The following is a 19,043-nucleotide window of genomic DNA, read 5'->3' as shown; positions in this document are numbered from 1 at the left end:
AAAACAAAATTCCCTAAGCCTTTTCCTGGAATCAGAGAAGTCTCCTCGACCTTCCCGCCATCTCCCTCATGGAAGTCCCGACCTTCCCACTTAAAAATGCTCCCCATGGAGTGAAGGGTCTCGAAAAAAGAAAAATCCTCAGGAGGAGAAGCAGAAGGAGTAGAATCATCCACATCAGAGTCAGAATAAGGAGAATGCTCCTGCAAGTCTCAGCAGACTCTGAAACATCCCAAGCTTGCTCAAAACTCCCAAGCTCAGGTTCCACCTAGGTTCTTATCAGGAGGGGCATAGAACCTCTAATCAAAGTAATCAAATCTTCTGCCATTTTAAGCATATGCTGGGGCACAGTCCCTGAAGAACTAGGGGTGACACCAACTGAAGCTAAACCTGGCCTGCCCTGGGAAGCCTTTGAAACAGAAGGAGGGCCTAACCACCCTAGAAAGGGAAAGGAGGCAAGTAACCTGAGAAGCCCCTTCAGCCTGGCCTGCCTCCTGAGAGGCCACATCTTGCAATAACAAGGTCTCCCTGGGACTCCAAAGAAACCTCTGGCAGAACCACCTGCTCCACCGAGACCTCTAAAGAACCGCGTCCGCACGGACGGTTCTTCTAGCCTAGGCTTAGCTGCTTTGTCCTTTTGCGCTTCTTCGAAGAAGCGAGCATCCGAATTTTATAATTGCACCGCCTCGAAGACTAACCTGGCACAATCTAACCTTCTCTTATAGATGCGCTTTGTTAAATCTACTAGCAGCTAGGCGACCCAACAACGTTGTGCTCAGGCCCTAAACAAGGAAGGTATGATAATAACTCTATGTATCTGTTTCCCACAAGAAATACAGTTATTCACTTTTTCTGACATGACATCCACTGAACCACTGGGTGAGGCAGAAAAACTAAAAAATATTCCCAACGGGTACTTAGCCAACTTTGACTCGGGTCTGAAACTCCGATCGAAAAATTTCAGAACGCCGAACGGCACTTGCAACGCTGCATCGCCATGCGACCAAAAAGACTGAGGATATGACGTCGGTCATGCGATTTGTACCCTGACGCCCTGATGTCAGTCAAATGTCAAATGCTTGACCGACGCCAGCCTTATGATTGATATTCGGGCCGACCGAGGACAGCGGACTACCCAAGTGTAAGGACTGCAGCAATGTGAGATGAAGAACATCTACCTCTCATTTGATCATATGTTGTAATGGTGGTTAGAAAATCCTCTTACCATGCACAGCTCATTGCAAAAGGTATATTATCAGGATTAAAAAAATATTCCAAACTGACTAGACATCATAGAATACAATAGTCCTTTTGGGATGCATCCCACCAGACACATCAAGCAACGTAAGAGCACAGAGGTTGCCCACTAAAAACAGCAAAAGCTTAAAACAACTGAGCTACCAGGAGAGACTAGAAGCTCTATCCCTGTATGCAGTATTATACAGATTCCTTGGGGTGTTATGTACCTTGCTTTTGGGGCCACAAAGCATCTAAGTAGCCCAAGACCTCTTATACCTTCACACACGAAATAGTACTACAAAGACTAAGACAAGAAACCTAAATCGACTTAAAGGAAAATTCCACCCTTGAACTAAAAAAAAAATCTGTTTTTTTTCACTCTGTTTCCAGGCCTATTTTAACACCTCAGAATCACTCTAAGTGCTTTGTTTGTAATTTTAACCTGTTTTCTACAACATGGCTATCAATGGGGCTTGATTTATCAACGTGATCTTGTTCATTTTCAACCCTCTTTCCCATAACGCTTTGCATGACTCATGCCAGACAAAAGGAAGTAACTGTGAATTCCCATGCCACTGACATATAACGGTATTTGTGAGAGTCACAGTTATCTTCTACACCTTCTGTGAAAGGGACTGCTTCTTTTCTGTCTCTAATCACCCTCACTTATGTTTGGCTTAGAGCTTGTTTTACAAGAAGAAAAAACAGAACAAAGGCCTGCAATTTAGCTACTTTTCTGGCTGTAGCTAGACAGGTTCTAAGTACAGTGTAAAACAAGCTCTGAGCCAATCATAAATGAGGGTGATTAGAAACAGAAAAGAAAAGCATTATTCCATTCACAGAAGGTATAGAAAATGACAGTGACTCTCATACATCCCATTATATGTCGATGGCATGGGAATTCAGTTACTTCCTGGTATGAGTCATACAAAGCATTATGGGAAAGAGAAAGGGTTGAGGAAGAACAAGATCACGTTGATACATTAAGCCTCATTGGTAGCCACGTTGTGGAAAACAGGCTAAAATTACAACTAAAGAACTTAAGAGTGATTTTGAGGTGTTAAAATAGGTCGGGGAATGTACAGTTTTGTACCTACCATAAATGTAGATGTTTGAGTGCTCATACAGCTGCAGTCATTACAGATGGGTTATCCTGCCGTCAGGCGGGCCCTCGGTCGGCCGAATTCCAAAGTCTAGGTCCGGCATCGGTTGTCGTCACTTCTTCCCTGACGTCAGTGCGGCAGGGGTACAAAAGAGGCAGCCAACACCATTTTCTTCAGTTTTTCTTGCCCCAGATGTCAGGTGCCCCCAGAAGGAAGGCAAAACACAATGTTATGCAAACATGCAATATAGATAAATCAAAAAACAGTAACTGCAAGCAAATACACCATAAAAGAATACCCCAAATAGGTTGTATGATAAACGTGTTTGTCATAAGGCCTGTCCTAAGAAGGGACGGAGGGGGGGGGGGGTAACCTGGACTGCAGCTGTATGAGCACTCAAACATCTACATTTATGGTAGGTACAAAAAGTACAGTTTTGTACCTACCATAAATGTAGATGTTCGAAGATCCACATTGCTGCAGTCCTTACACTTGGGTAGTCCGCTGTCCTCGGTCGGCCCGAATATCAAAGTATAAGGCTGACGTCGGTCAAGGCGCATTAGACTGACATCAGGACGGCAGGGTACAAATGCGCAAGACCTTCGCCATATCCTCAGTCTTTTCTTGCCCCAGATGACAGAAGACCCTAAAAAGGAAAGGTCAAAACCAAAAGACAACAAAAACCAACCAACCACCCTAGCACTAAAATAATATGTACAATATATACAAGATACAATATTTACAACCCAACCCACACAACCGCTCCAACTACAGAGGAAGGAGGGAGGGTAGAATTGACTGCAGCAATGTGGATCTTCGAACATCTACATTTATGGTAGGTACAAAACTGTACTATGTTCTTCATCTCACATTGCTGCAGTCCTTACACTTGGGTAGAATCCCAAAGCAGAGGTAAGGGAGGATGGCAAAACTATAGAGAAGCAGGAGCTGCCAAAATGCCCTGCAAAATAGCAGTGGCAAAACCAGCCCTAGATTTAGAATAAAGTGGAAGGTGATAATGCCTAGAGAAAGTATGCACTGAACTCCAAGTAGCTGCCTCCAAAATAACTTTAGTTGCCACCCCCCTCAAAAAAGCTGTTGAAGTGGCAGTAGCCCTAGTGGAATGAGGCCTAATCCCAGCTGGAATCTCCTTGCCATGATGGGAATAACAGAAAGCAATGCAAAACCCAATCCACTTAGAAATAGTTTGTTTTGACACAGGCTTGCCCTGAGAACTCAAAGCAAAAGAAACAACTGCTGAGACTGCCTGAACCCTTTAGTTCTGTCCAAATAATATCGCAACTGCCTGTGTACATCTAAAGTGTGCAAAATCTTTTCCCCTTTATTTTGGGATTTGCATAAAAAGTAGGCAAATGAATAGTTTGGTTTAAAGCCACACTAGAAACCACTTTAGGCATAAAGGAAGGATTAGTACGTAAAGATACCCTATCCTTATGGAAAATTAAGAAAGGCTCAACCGCCATAAGGGCCTGCAATTCAGAAACCCTTCTTGCAGAGGTAATGGCCAACAAAAAAGCAGTCTTCCATGATAAATATTTCAATTCAGCAGTAGCTGCAGGCTCAAAAGGTTGTAGAGTGAGTTTCTCCAACACAAAATGAGATCCCAAGCAGGAGTAGGAGCTCTACGTGGGGGTCTTATATTCTTTGCCCCTCTAAGAAATTGCTTGAACAAAGGATGAGAAAACAATGGTGGGTCACAATCAGTGAGCCGAAATTGCTGCAGCATGAACCTTAATAGAAGAGAAGGACAAACCTTTGTCCAGTAACTCAGTAAGATATTGAAGAGCCACACTTAAATTAGGCTCAGAAACATCAAAATCCTTTGCTGCACTCCAAAATAAAAATCTCTTCCATTTATCTGTACACTTTCCTTGTACTAGGCCTTCTAGCTTCCAAAATAACATTCAAAACTTGCTGTGGAAGTGGAGGACCACTATGGTTCAAAACAGAATATGCCAGGCTGTTAGGTGAAGAGAGTGAAGCTTGACATTGAGTAAATGACTGTCCTCCTGAGACAACAGGTGTGGAATCGAAGGCAAAGGCCATGGAGGCTCCCGCACCAGACTTCTCAGTAATGGGTACCAATGCTGTCGAGGCCAATCTGGAGCTATTAAAATCATCCTTGGCTTGTCCTGTCTGACCTTTAGTAGTACCTTTGGGAGGAGAGGCAGAGGCGGAAAGGCATACACATGAAGATTGCTCCAATTGAAAGAAAGAGCATCCACTTTCCAAGCTGTGGGATGAAACCTTTTTGTGCAAAACTTTGGCAGCTGGTGGTTTAGTGGAGAAGCGAACAGATCTATGTCTGGAGTTCAACATGACACTGTCAATTTCTGAAATACATGAGGATCCAATTTCCACTCGTGGGGATCCATAATTTGTCTGCTCAACACATCTGCTAAGGAGTTCTGTGCTCGGCAGAAACCTTGCCTGAAGATTTAGTTGTAAACTGAGAGCAGTCTCCCACAAAATCATTGCTTGCCTGCATAGAGGATAAGAATGTGTTCCGCCTTGCTTGTTGATGTACCACATGACAGTTGTGTTGTCTGTTAGAATCAACACCTGCCCTGGAAGAAGTAAATTCTTGAAAGCTATTAATGCAAACTGGACTGCTAACATCTCCTTCAAGTTGATATGTAGATGTTGTAGTCTGGCAGGCCACTTGTCTTGTATCCACTTTCCATTTAGATGAGCTCCCCAAGCTTTGTCTGAGGCATCTGTCGTTAGAATCTGACTCGCCTCTGGCCGGGTCACAGAGAGTCCCTTGTTTAGGTGACATTCCTGAGCCCACCACAAAAATTCCTTTTGAAGGCAAGGTATTATTTGAATGACAGTGTCCAGATCCTGGCAGTGCTGTGTCCATACATTTTTGAGATACCATTGTAGCTTCCTCATATGCAGTTTGGCATTGGGAAGCACCAGAATACAAGATGCCATGAACCCCAAGGCTTGAAGGACTGTCCTTGCAGTCAGCCTGGACTGATGAGACAATTGATGAAAGTAAAGGGAAAGATTCTTTTGTTTGTCCGTGGTCAAAAAGGCCATCTGGGATGCTGTATTCAGTCTTACACCCAGAAAGCACATGTCCTGAGAGGGTACTAGACTGGACTTTATTTCGTTCACAGAATACCCCAGGCATCTTAGCACTGCTATCACATATTCCAAATGATGAAGAAGCTCGTCCCTTCCTTGAGCCAGAATCAGGCAATCGTCCAAATAAGGATAGATCTGTATTCCTTTTAGCCTGAAGAAAGCTATCACTGGAGCCAGAACATTCGTGAACACTCTGGGCGCAGTAGATAAGCCAAAGGGCAATGCAGAGAACTGATAATGAGAAGTCCCAGCCCGAAAACGCAGATACTTCCTGCAACTCAGTCTGATAGGAACATGAAGGTAAGCCTCCTTGAGATCCAAAGTTACCATCCAATGATCTTTGCCCAGCAGAGGTAAAAGCTGTTGTAACGTCAACATTTTGAACTTGGGAATGTCCAGATAAGTGTTGAGGATAGATAAATCCAAAATTGGTCTCCACGTGTTCCCTTTCTTTGGTACTAGGAACAGGCGAGAATAAAATCCTAGGCCCACTTCTGGCATAGGAACTGGCTGTATGGCCCCTATTTGAAGTAACAGAGAAATTTGTTTGTGAGCCTCTATTCTTTGCTGAGGAGGAACGTCTGGCATGCCTTTGAAAGGAGGCAAGGTATGGAAATAAAACCTGTAACCTTGGTGTATGATGTCCAATACCCATCTGTCTTGGGTAATTAAACTCCAATTTTCCTTGAAAAGTGCCAACCTTCCTCCCAAAGGTGCTGCCAGGCAGAAGGCTCTGGCAGCTGAAAAGGTAGGTCATTGGGTCTGTTTACGAAAGGACTGACCCCTGCCCTCACCAAGACTGTGCAGGTGAACTCCCTGTTCTAGGCCTGAAAGAGCCCTGAGCTCTGCCCCTACCACGTCTAGATCTACCCCTAGACTGGGAATCATAAGAAGGATACGCCCACCCCTTGGTAGGCCAATTTCTACTAAACTCGGAGGCTGAACCTGCAAAAATCTTTAACAGTCTGCATAGACTTAGCCTTGTCTTCCATTTTCTTTAAGACTGCCTCAACAGGTGAACCAAACAACACATCAGATTGTAAAGGAGCATCTAAAATCCTTGTCTTAACATGGTCAGATAAATTCTGATCCCTCAGCCAGGCGTGCCTGCGAAGAACTGACCCAGTGGCAGCCACCCTAGACGAGGCCTGTACAGCATCAAAACCACATTGCAAAGAATGCTTACCCACCTGTTCAGAAACATGTACTAAATCTTGTAACTCTTTACACTCAATACCTTCCGCCAGAGCATCTACCTTAGACTTCAATTGTGAAAGTAGATAGTTTTGGTATTTCAACATGTGAAACTGGCAATTCAAAGCCCTCATAGCAAGGGTGGAAGAAGTATAGACTTTCTTTCCCCATCTATCCAAAGCCCTGGCCTCTTTATCTGGAGGAACCGGATTTTTAACAACAGAAGCCTTAACACCTTTAGGCCCCTGACTAACAGTTTCTGGGTCTGCCCTAGGACTCTTAAAAGATACTTATGAGCTTCAGGCACCCTGTAATACCTATCCGGTTTAACAGGAGCAGGAGGCAAAGAATCAGGATTAAGAGAAGCCTCTGCAAACACATCTTCCACAACATCCAGAACAGGAGGTATAGCCAAAGGCCTATGCTGGGGTAAAACAAAAATTCCCTAAGCCTTTTCCTGGAATCAGAGAAGTCCTGACCTTCCCACTTAAAATGCTCCCTCATGGAATGAAGAGTCTCTGAAAAGAAAAATCCTCAGGAGGAGAAGCAGAAGGAGTAGAATCATCCACATCAGAATCAGAATAAGGAGAATACTCCTGCAAGTCTTCAGTCAAGACTCTGAAACATCGAAGCTTGCTCAAAACTCCCAACTCAGGTTCCACCCTAGGTCTCTTATCAGGAGGGGCATAGAACCTCTAATCAAAGTAATCAAATCTTCTGCCATTTTAAGCATATGCTTCTTGGGCACAGTCCCTGAAGAACTAGGGTGACACCAACTGAGGCTAAACCTGGCCTGCCTCTGGGAGAAGCCTTGGAAACAGAAGGAGAGGGCCTAACCACCCTAGGAAGGGAGGGAGTACAGTAACCTGAGAGGCCCCTTCAGCCTGACCTGCCTCCTGAGAGGCCACATCTTGCAATAACAAAGTTTCTCCCTGGGACTCCAGAGAAACCTCTGGCAGAACCACCTGCTCCACCGACACCTCTAAAGAACAGGCGTCCGCACGGACGGTTCTTCTTGCCTGGGCTTAGCTGCTTTGTCCTTGCGCTTCTTGAAGAAGCGGACGCCGGAGCATCCGACGGCATATTATAACTGCACCGCTTCAAGACTAACCTGGCACAATCTAACCTTCTCTTAATAGTGCTTATTGAATCTAGCACAAAGCGACACCCAACAATGTCGTGCTCAGGCCCTAAACAAGGAATACACAAAGTATGATAATCTCTATGCGGTATCTGTTTCCCACAAGAAATACAGTTATTCACTTTTTCTGACATCCGGTAAACCACTGAGGCAAGAAAAAACTAAAATATTCCCAAGCGGGTACTTAGCCAACTTTGACTCGGTCTGAAACTCCGAATTCGAAAAATTTCAGAACGCCGAACGGCACTTGCAACGCTGCTTCTGCATCGGACCATGCGGCAAAAAAAGACTGAGGATATGACGTCGGTCATGCGCATTTGTACCCTGACGTCCTGATGTCAGTCAAATGCGCCTTGACCGACGTCAGCCTTATACTTTGATATTCGGGCCGACCGAGGACAGCGGACTACCCAAGTGTAAGGACTGCAACAATGTGAGATGAAGAACATCTGTACTATGCTCATTGTGCATACAGCTGCAGTCATTACAGATGGGTAGAATCCCAAAGCTAAGTAAGGGTGGTAGGCACCAAGTGGAACTAGGAGGAGAGAGGATGCCCTGCAGGACTGTTGTGGCAAAGCCCGCTCTAGATTTTGAGTATAGTGGAAGGTGGTAGTGCTTGGAGAAAGTGTGCACTGAACTCCAAGTAGCTGCTTCCAAAATGTCCTTGGTAGGGACCCCCCTGAGGAAAGCTGCAGAGGTAGCTGTGGCCCTGGTGGAGTGGGATCTGATGTATGCAGGCACAGATTTTCCATGAAATGAATAACAAAAGCGAATGCAGTGGGCTATCCATTTTGAAATTGTCTGTTTGGAAATAGCCTTTCCTTGAGCAGCTGTAGCATAGGACACAGAGAGTTGCTCAGATTTCCTGAATGGCTTTGTTCTGTCCAAGTAATAACGAAGTTGTCTGTGAATGTCCAAGGAATGTAGTAGTCTCTCCCCTTTGTTCTATGGATTTGGATAAAAGGTAGGTAAATGGATAGTCTGATTCAAAGCTACACTGGATACTACCTTTGGCATGAAGGTAGGGTTGGTTCGTAAGGAAACTCTGTCCTGATGGAAAATGATGAATGGTTGCACAGCCATGAGGGCCTGCAGTTCCAAAACCCTGCGTGCTGAGGTGATAGCCAGAAGGAAGGCTGTTTTCCATGACAAGTATTGTAGCTCTGTAGAAGAAGCCGGCTCAAAGGGAGGCAGGGTTAGCTTTTCCAATACGAAGTTGAGGTCCCAAGCTGGAACTGGTGGTTTCCTTGGGGGTGTTATATTTTTTGCCCCTCTGAGGAACTGCCTTAATAGAGGATGTGAGAATAAAGGAGGGTCTGTGTTGTATTTTGCAGAAATGGCTGAAGCGTGGATCTTGATGGAGGAGAAGGAAAGGCCACTGTTTAACATCTCAGCTAGGTACTGTAAAATTTGAGGTATATTTATTACCCAAGGATTCTGGCCCTTTGCTTGATTCCAGGAACAAAATCGTTTCCATTTGGCGGAGTAGGCTTTTCTAGTAGAAGGTCTTCTGGCCTCCAAGATGACATCCTGCACCTCCTTGGAGAGGAGAGTCTGTTGGGGAATTAAGGTATTCTCCATGCAGCTAGATTTAGGGTTTTGAGCTGGCTGTGAAGGGTTTTGTAGTTGTGCTGGGACAACAGAAGAGGGACTAGAGGTAGGATCTATGGTGGGGAGTGTGTCAGGCTCTTTAGGAGCGGATACCAGTGTTGTCGTAGCCAGTATGGAGCAATGAGAATCATTTGTGGCTTCTCTGCTCTGGCTTTTAATAGAACTTTTGTCAGTAGAGGAAGAAGCGGGAAGGCATAGACTGTCAATGTTGTCCAATTGAAAGAGAGTGCGTCCACTTTCCAGGCCTGTGGATGATAGGTACTTGAACAAAATTTTTTCAACTGGTAATTTCTGTGGGCAGCAAATAGATCTATGTCAGGCTGTCCCCATACCAGAGTTATCTTTGAGAAAACTTGAGGATGCAACTTCCATTCGTGCGGATCGGTCATATTTCTGCTTAGGTTGTCTGCCAGTGTGTTTTCCTTCCCTGGCAGGAATTGTGCCTGTAGTTGAATTTGCAATAGCAGTGCTGTGTTCCATAGGGTCATGGCTTGCCTGCACAGGGGGTATGAATGAGTCCCCCCCCTGTTTGTTTATGTACCACATAACTGTGGTGTTGTCTGTCCTTATCAATAGCTGGCCTGGATGCAGTAGGTCTTTGAAGGTCATAAGAGCATTTTGCACGGCTAGCATCTCCTTCTGGTTGATGTGTAGGTGCTTCTCTTTTTGGGACCATTTTCCCTGAATGCACTGATCTGCCATGTGTGCTCCCCAGACGTAGTCTGAGGCATCCGTTGTGATGATTTGAGTTGCTTGAGGTACACAGAAAGGGAGACCTGTGTTTCTTTGGCATGCTTGAGCCCACCACAAAAATTCCTTTTGAAGGCATGGAATGAGTGGTATAATTGTTTCCAAGCTGTGGCTGTGTTGAGACCATAAGTTTTTTTAGGTACCATTGTAGTTTCCTCATATGCAGCTTTGCACGTGGGATTAGTAGGATGCAAGATGCCATGAATCCCAGAGCCTGCAGGACTTTCCTTGCAGTTAGTCTGGTGAAAGTTGCCATTTTGCTTAAGTATTGAGACAGTTGCCCTTGTTTGTCTGGCATGAGGTAGGCCATCTGGGTGGTTGTATTTAAGCTGGCACCCAGGAAAATTATCTGTTGAGAAGGTATTAGTTTTGATTTCTTTTTGTTCACTGTGTATCCCAGGAAGTTTAACAGTTTTATTACAAACGCCAGATGCTGCAATAGAATGTCCTTGCTGTCCGCTTGGATCAGGCAGTCGTCCAGATATGGGTAGATTTGTATTCCTTGTAGTCTGCAGAAGGCAATTACTGATGCCAGGCATTTCGTAAACACTCTGGGCGCAGTAGATAAGCCAAAGGGCAATGCAGAGAATTGGTAATGGGTTGAACCTGCAAGAAATCTGAGGTATCTTCTGCAATCTTATCTGATAGGGACATGCAGGTATGCCTCCTTGAGGTCCAATGTTACTAGCCAAGACTCCTTGCCCAGCATGGGAAGAAGCTGCTGTAATGTGAGCATCTTGAATTTTGGCACCTGTAGATATGTGTTTAGGATGGATAGATCTAAGATAGGTCTCCAATCTTTGTCTTTCCTTGGTACCAGGAATAGTCTGGAATAAAAACCTTGACCTTGTTCTTTTGCAGGTACCTCTTGAATCACTTTCATATCCATGAGAGCGGAAATTTGTCTTTGTGCCTCTGCCCTTTGATTTTGTGGCAGGTTTGGCATGCCTCTCATTTTTGGAAGGGTGTGAAAGTGGAACCTGTAGCCTCTGTCTATAATGTCCAGAATCCATTTGTCTTTTGTAACAATATGCCAGTTTTTTGAAAATAATGCCAGTTTTCCGCCCAAAGGTGCTGCCATTAAAGCTTTGCTTGGCAGGCATAGGGGGAAGTCATTGTGTCTGTTTTCTAAATTACTGTGATCTATCTTCTCCACCTCTTGGGACTGGTGCTTGCCACGGTCTTGCTCTGTAAGATCCTTGAGGTTGTCCTCTACCCCTTGGGCGTCTGCATCTGCCCCTTTGAGGTCTGTCGTGGCTGGAAAGGACCAATTTTTTGAAGGCCAGTTTCTGCTGAAGCATGGAGGTTGTACCTGTAGGAAATCTTTCACTGTTTGCATAGATTTTGCTTTTTCCTCCATTTTCTTTAGTACCTCCTCAGCTTTAACACCAAACAATACATCTTTTTGAAGTGGTGCATCCAATAACTTTGCTTTGACATGATCTGGTAAGGTTTGCTCTTTGAGCCAAACATGTCTACGTATAACAGACCCCATGACAGCAGCTCTACATGAGGCCTCTAAAGCATCAAAACCACACTGCAAGGTATGTTTACCCACTTGCTCTGCAACATGCAACAAATCCTGCAACTCTTTCAAATCTGGTTGTTCTGTTTGTGTCATTTTGCTTTTCAACTGAGATAACAAAAACTGTTGGTACTTTAACATATGGAATTGACAGTTTAATGCCCTCATGGTTAAAGTGGCAGATGTATACACCTTTTCCCCCCACCTTTCTAATGCTCTGGAATCTCTCTCTGAAGGTAAAGGGTTTTTAGCAGTAGAGGCCTTTATTCCCTTGGGACCCTGTGAAATAGTTTCTGGGTCAGCAGTATGGCTTTTATAAAGGAACTGGTGAGAATCAGGAACCCGGTAATACCGGTCTGGTTTAACAGGGGCTGGAGGTAAAGAATCTGGATTAAGACTGGCTTCTGTGTACACATCATCCAAAATATCTAAAACAGGAGGGATAGCCAGGGGCCTATGCTGGGGGAGCAGTAGAAATTCCCTGAGCCTTTTCTTGGAAATTGAGCAATCTTGGCCTTCCCAGTGAAAGTGTTCACTCAATGTATGCAGGGTTTCCCCAAAAGAGTGGTCCTCAGGGGGGGAGACCGAGGGAATAGACTTCTCAGCATCAGAGTCTACGAAAGGGGAATAGGCATAATCCTGGTCCTCAGAATGTTCTGAGGTAACAGAAGCCTGGTCTGAGGAAGGGTAGTCTTCCTCCAATCTGGGTCTTTTGTCAGAGGGGGGTTGATAACCCCTGATGAGAGTTATCAAATCCGCAGCCATTTTAAGCATCTGCTTTTTAGGCATGGGGCCTTGAGAGGAGGTCTGAGGACCCTGTTTTTTAGTTTTCATGGCTGCTTTAGATTTAGTGAAGGATTTAATAGATAAAGTGGAAGGCCTGAAGACGCCTTCAGAAATGGCAGGCCTGACTAAATTTTGAGTTTCCCCGCCAAGAGTGGCGTCGGTATCTGCAGTAGGAATGGAGACTGAGGAGCCTGCGACCTCGGGTACTGAAGTCACCGGTAAAATAGTTTCATCGGTATTCAGGGGCTGCGTAGGCGCCTCGCTGAGAACCGGTAGTCGGCCTAAGCGTTGTCTCAGTACTCGGTGCGGACCTCAGATGTCGGTCCTTATCTTTGCGTCTTTTGCTTAAAACTGGTGTCAGTGTATCAGATGACATGATATAATTAAATTTTTTGCCAAAATAATGAAGGGCGAACTCCGCCCGGCGCTTAATAGTGCGCTTGTTGAACCTAGCACAAAAGCGGCAGGCCGAGACGTCGTGGTCTGGGCCTAAGCAAGGTATACAGAAAGAGTGGAAATCCTTATGCGGTATTTGCTTCCCACAAGAAATGCAATTATTAACTTTGTCTGACATCGGTCTGAGGCAAGAAAAGTTTCCCCAACGGGGTACTTAGCTTTAAAGAAGACTTCGGCTGAAATACTTTCGTAAATCTCAGGAGCTGGCCGACCGGCACTTGCGAACTGCTTCTGCTTCGAGCACCGCGCGGCAAGAAAGATTGAAGAAAATGGCGTCGGCTGCCTCTTTGGTACCCCTGCCGCACTGACGTCAGGGAAGAAACGACAACCGACGCCGATCCTAGACTTTGGAATTCGGCCGACCGAGGGCCCGCCTGACGGCAGGATAACCCATCTGTAATGACTGCAGCTGTATGCACGATGAACATCAAAGTGAAAAAACAGACTTTTTTTTTTTTTATAGTGCTAGGGTGGAGTTTTCCTTTTAAAAATGATCAAAACAAAGGGGTACAGATTTGAAATGCAGCACCAACCCCTTCTCTTTAGCAAACTTCCTATCAAAATTAAGCAGTGCAATTTACTATCTGCCCTCAAAAGGGAGCTACAGAACTGGATGGGCATTCATAAACTCCGCCTCCCTCCAGGACTGGCCTGTCCTTCACTGAAAAGGGGGATACGGCACAGAGTCAGTACTAGCAAGGTGTTAATGGTCTCCTGGCCGAGTTGGCTTGTATTTTCTATGACTGTTTTCCACCACCCTACTTTGCTATTTTGATCACAGAGTAAGACTCTGATAAAGAGTACTTGGTTAATTTACATTAGCTTCACCCCTGGATTAATACATTTGGATGCTCCATTGTCAAACAGACTACTGTGATGCTATTTGCCACAAGTTTCATATTGCTGTAGCCTTACAGTGACCTTTTGATTTGCTCTATTTTAGTGCTTTGAGAAATCCTTCTAGAAATAACAGTTTGAAAGGTTGTGATCCATATGAGGGAGTCCTGTAATACTGAGAATGAATGTCAAAAAAAGAAAAAAAACATGGATGTATACCAAGTCACACATTGTCACTTCTCAGAATGTTCCCTTTTCTCCAAGGTATGGCACTCTTAAGAGTTGGTATATTAAGAGTTATGTACTTACCATAACTTGGCATCTGTGTTACCCCTATGTCATCATTCATCAATATAGTGTCTAGGATCCAAGTCAGCAACATACTACAGATGGATCCAAGGCTCTAGTGCCTCCCTCTTCCATGATGCCCTGCTGCCCTATGACCCCTCAGATAGAGTTAGCTGCAATGTGCCTCAATACTACTCCCGGAAGACTGGAGGGAAACTCCAACTTCCTCCCTGAACTACAAGGTAGGGGGATGGTGGGAGAAAAAGAATGTGATGAATGATGACATAGGATAACACAAGATGCCAAGTTATGGTAAGTACATAACTCTTAATCTGATGTTATCCAAGTCATTATTCATCACTATAGGGTCAGAGTCCCCAGCTATCATCAACCCTGGGAGGCCTCAAGGAAAGACATGCTGGAGCACCGTGGAGCCAAAGAAAGCCCTGCTCCTAGAAATTAGACCAAGTTTATAGCGAAAAATAAATGTGCGAGGACTGGACCAAGTGACCATAGCACAAATGTCATCAATAGAAAGCCTTGCTAAAAAGGCTGAAGATGTTGCTATGGACCTAGTAGAATGAGCCTTGACATTTCCTCGAACCTCAAGGTAGCTAAGATTGTTGAGATGCAGCTAGATATCCATTTAGAAACAGGAAGACCACGTCTGTTAAGAGAAAAGACCACAAAGGGCTGTTCTGACTAGTGAAAACCTCTAGTCCTATGCAGTTAAAACCACAACAGTTGGTGAATGTCTTAAGGTATCTAGGATATACTCCTCTTTGTTGGTACAGTTGGGGAAGAACACAAGAAGCTGAAAACATTGGTATACAGACGATTCGGAAGCAATCTTAAGCAACGAGGAGGGGTTCGTCCTAAGAGACAGACTGTCCTTGTGAAATATCATGCAAGAAGGAGTAATGGATAGAGTTTGCAGTTCTGAGACCCTCCTAGCTGAAGTAATAGCCACCAGGAAGGCAGTCTTCTAAGACAGGAACTTGAGGTCGCAGGAACTAGCAGGCTCAAAAGGACTCGTAGTCAGAGACTGCAAAACCAGCATGAGGTCCCAAGGAGGCGAAGTGTCCTTAATACGAGGCCAAAGCAGAAAAAAACCTTTCTTAAACGCTTTACAAAACTGGAGATGAAAAGGTAGTCTCAGAGCTCGCATGAAAGTTGGAAATCACTGCCAACTGAGGCATGACAGTGGAAAAACTTGCTCCTGCTTGGAAATGGGAGGGCAAGGACAAAAGTTTATCTGAAAATGAAGCAGAAAAGGTATCCAGATTCCCACTCTTAGCCCAAATAGAAAACCTTTTTCACTTCCTACTGTATACCTTACTAGTGGAGGGTTTCTGGGAGGCCAGAATGATACGTTGAATGGGGGACGCAAGCCAGGACTGTTTTATGGTCACTGGAAAAACCATGCAGTTAGACGAAGGGTCCGAAAGTTTGGGAGAGAAAGCCCAGACAGATGGGAGATCAGATCCTGACTGGGATCCAGTACCCATGGCGGATACTTCAGATGAGACCTGATGAAGGGGAACCAGGGTTGACGAGGTCAGAAAGGGGCATTGAGGATAAGGGATGTCCTCAGGCACTGTGCTTTCTGCAGAACTTTGGGTATTAAAGGGAGAGGAGGGCAGGCATAAAGGACAGCTGGAGAATAATCGTGAACTAGAGCGTACTTTGGTGACTTCCTCCTGACAGGGATCAATGTGAAATACCTGCTGCATTTGTGGTTGGCTGGGGTGGCAAAAAGGTCACAGCACGGTTGACTCCAATGGTCGAAAATATACTTCGCCACTGAAGGATTGAGAGACCACTCATGAATTACTCAAGACAGATCTGCTGAGCCTGTCGGCCAACATGTTGGAATCCCCGGGTATGTGCACTGCAATAAGAAAGTGGCCGGAGGACATCGCCCATTCCCACATTCTCAGGGCCTCTCTGCACAATGGGTAAGAAAATGTTTCCCCCCGTCTGTTGACATACCAGATGACTGCCATGATATCTGTCTGAATTGCAATCATCCCCAGACGGAGGCATTCCTGGAAGGCTTGCAACGACAGAACTGCTCTCATCTCCAGAACTTTTATATGCAACTTGGTCTCTACTAAGGACAACATGCCTTGGACAGTCTTCCCCTGAAAATGCCCGCCCCCCCCCCAGCAGGGAGGCGACAGTGGTCACTGTGGATGTGGGCGGTGGAAGAGAGAAGGGCCTGCCTAGAGAGAGTTGCTGAGACTGAAGCCACCACTGGAGGTGACGTCTACACGTGGGCGTCAGTTTTATGGTCATAAACAGGGGATTGAAGCAGAGCTGACCACTGGACAGCTAACATCAATTGCAACACTCGCATATGGTATCTGGCCAGGGGAGTGAGATGAATGGCCAAGGCCATGGATCCGAGAGCCCAAAGAACAGGTCAACTAGGGGGGCATGACAGGTCTAAGATCTGTGTGACCTGTTCCCGTATCAACTGAATTCTGCGCAAAGGTAAAGCTGCAATCTCTGAAACAGAGTCTACCTGAACCCCTATGAATTCCAACTGTTGAGCATGGATCAGATCGGATTTCACCAGGTTGACTGTTATCCCCAACTAATGGAAGAGGAGAGAACAGTGAATCGTATGCATCAGTCGATACCTCGAAGGTACCGTGAGGAGCCAATCTTCGAAGTACGGAAAGACCCAGAACTCCTGCAGTCACAGGTGAGCCGCTACTACTGCCATACATTTGGTAAACACCTGCAGGGCCTGTGGTGAGACCAAAGGATAGGGATCTGAAATGGAAATGATTGGCTCCTAGCCAAAAGCGAATATGCCTCCTGGAACGCCTGTCTATTTTGATGTGATAGCAGGCGTCCTGGAGATCTACAGAGCACATCCATTCGTCCTTGCGTAAAGTGGCAGAATGGACTCAGCAGTGACCATCCAAAACCTGGACTTCTTCACTGAAAGATTAACCTCGCTGAGATGCAGAACCACACTAGAAAACTACTTGAAGTAAAAAATAAGAAGCACTCAACTTGCCAGAGCCAATGGAAATGCGTCTGCACAGCAAACAAGAGATGCGAGTCAGAGGAGAGCAGGGCATCATGGGAGAGGGAGGAGCTAGAGCCTTGGATCCATCTGTAGTAAGCTGCCGGCTCGGATCCGGTACCGGAACCTAAACACTCTAGTGAAGAATGATGACTTGGATAACATCAGGTACATGAGTTCAGTGGGTATGGCAGCAAACATGCCCCTTGCAAAAAAAAGTTTAAAAGAGAATAGAATGTTCAAGATTTGGTCTCCTCTATTTTCAGTCTTTTTTGCTTTTTATTTTTGTGCATCAGCACTCTATTATGAGTGCTGACATTTCAATAGGGTGCCTTTAAGACACATGGGTGCAAAGTGCACTATGCGATTCCAAAGGTTTACCTTTATTTGGCTGAAAATGTAATGTGCGATCACTGTATTGTGCAACTGTAAATGATGAATTACAAAATGTGCCCGAATCTAAAAGTCGAAAATGGTTTACTGGAAACCCAGATTCGACCATTTTCGAACTGCAGCACAAAAGTGACAGAAGACATTTCCTAATGTCTCCTAACATTGCTGGTGCAGGGGGCAAGCACCCCCATGTGGGCCCCCCTCCCTGCTACTTTAATATACTAACTCAGAGATCACACTGCAGTGAAGGAAAGGGTACATGCCCCAATCCCCACTATAGTGCGATCTGCACCCGGAATGCCGAATTCAAATGAGCGAACGCCAGTGTGCATTCGCTCATATGAATTCGTAACAATGGAATTAGACATTCCCAAACCTTGCCATTGTACTTTCACACTTTGGTCCGTCGTACAACCGACTCCTGACTAAATGAAGGTAAACCGTTTCCAAACACCCCACAAATTCTACAGCATACATTTACTTACGGAGAACTGCTAATTAAAAAAAATAAAAGCATCTTTTACACTGTGGTCATACACTGTGGTCAAATACACAAATTTTAACTACACAGGACAACAGTCCCCAGTCATTACACTATCTGCTGTACTTTCCATGAAATTTTCATAGCTAGCAACCAGACCACTGAATGTCACACTACTTCATATCCCTTCTGAAAATAAGATGCTGGGATATTACCTGAAAATGAAACTGCTGAAACAAAATGAAAATCAAAAAATTTATAGATGAAATTAAAATACTTTAAAATATTAAATCTAAGAAAAAAGAAATACATACACCATGTGCACCTTGACAGCATTTGAATTACCCCATCATGTACTTGACTTTGTAAATTTCTGGGAAACAAGATGAACAGCACAACAAAGAAAGATGGAATAACCTTGAGGGTCACTCATTCACTGTAAGAAAATAGTTGTAGAACATTCCCTCTTACATGCATAAATGGCAAAAATCCGCACATATCAAATTGTGATCAATTTGCAAACTCATTACAATACTGAAATACAGCTTTGTTGAGAGTACAACAGAAGTGGTGGAAGCTTAACAGACACAGCTATTCAGAAATGTTCTGACTCACTGCTAGCCAAAGAAACTGAAGAGTAGAGGATAGCACAGGAATCATCATGTTAAATGCAGATGAAATATAAAAATACACAGAACCCACCCCTTTAGTACATTAACAACAGAAAACGTGAGAGAAGGGATGAAATGCACTTACCTTAAGCGTGAGGCAGACCTTGACGGAGACCTAGAAAAGAACATATAAAATCTTTAGCCTGAGAAAGAGGCATAATTCCTTAACAGATGAGGCAACCTGCACTCACTATCCTTATCTTCTAAATAGTTCATCCTGGGGAAGCTCAAGGAGGTAGCAACATTAACAAGGTAAAACATACTTTCCTAGGTCTGACAGCAGCAGCTTCCAGTTCATTCTGAGGCAAGCAAAGATATATCCTTGTTTTGATCATAAGTCTCTCCCTGGTGGCGCGCGCCTGGAACATTTCCCACTGGAGATACCCAGGGTACATCTCATAAAGGACTCAAACC

At 44.8% G+C, this 19,043-nt stretch overlaps 1 protein-coding gene across 1 annotated transcript in view; it reads right to left on the bottom strand.

Annotated features, from left to right (window-relative positions):
* The window catches only part of SRSF7 (serine and arginine rich splicing factor 7), a gene marked incomplete in the record, with an annotated part of 475,568 nt that overhangs the window by 131,362 nt on the left and 325,163 nt on the right, over positions 1-19,043 (bottom strand). The window contains 1 exon segment of the mRNA XM_044057513.1: positions 18,715-18,744. Within this exon segment, the coding sequence (XP_043913448.1) occupies positions 18,715-18,744 (30 nt within the window).

This window comes from Protopterus annectens, chromosome 1.part2, assembly GCF_019279795.1.
Source record: "Protopterus annectens isolate FY-2018-M chromosome 1.part2, PAN1.0, whole genome shotgun sequence".
Taxonomy (NCBI): Eukaryota; Metazoa; Chordata; order Ceratodontiformes; family Protopteridae; genus Protopterus; species Protopterus annectens.
Note: the sequence above shows the minus strand (reverse complement) of the source record. Positions and strands in the feature narration are given on the sequence as shown.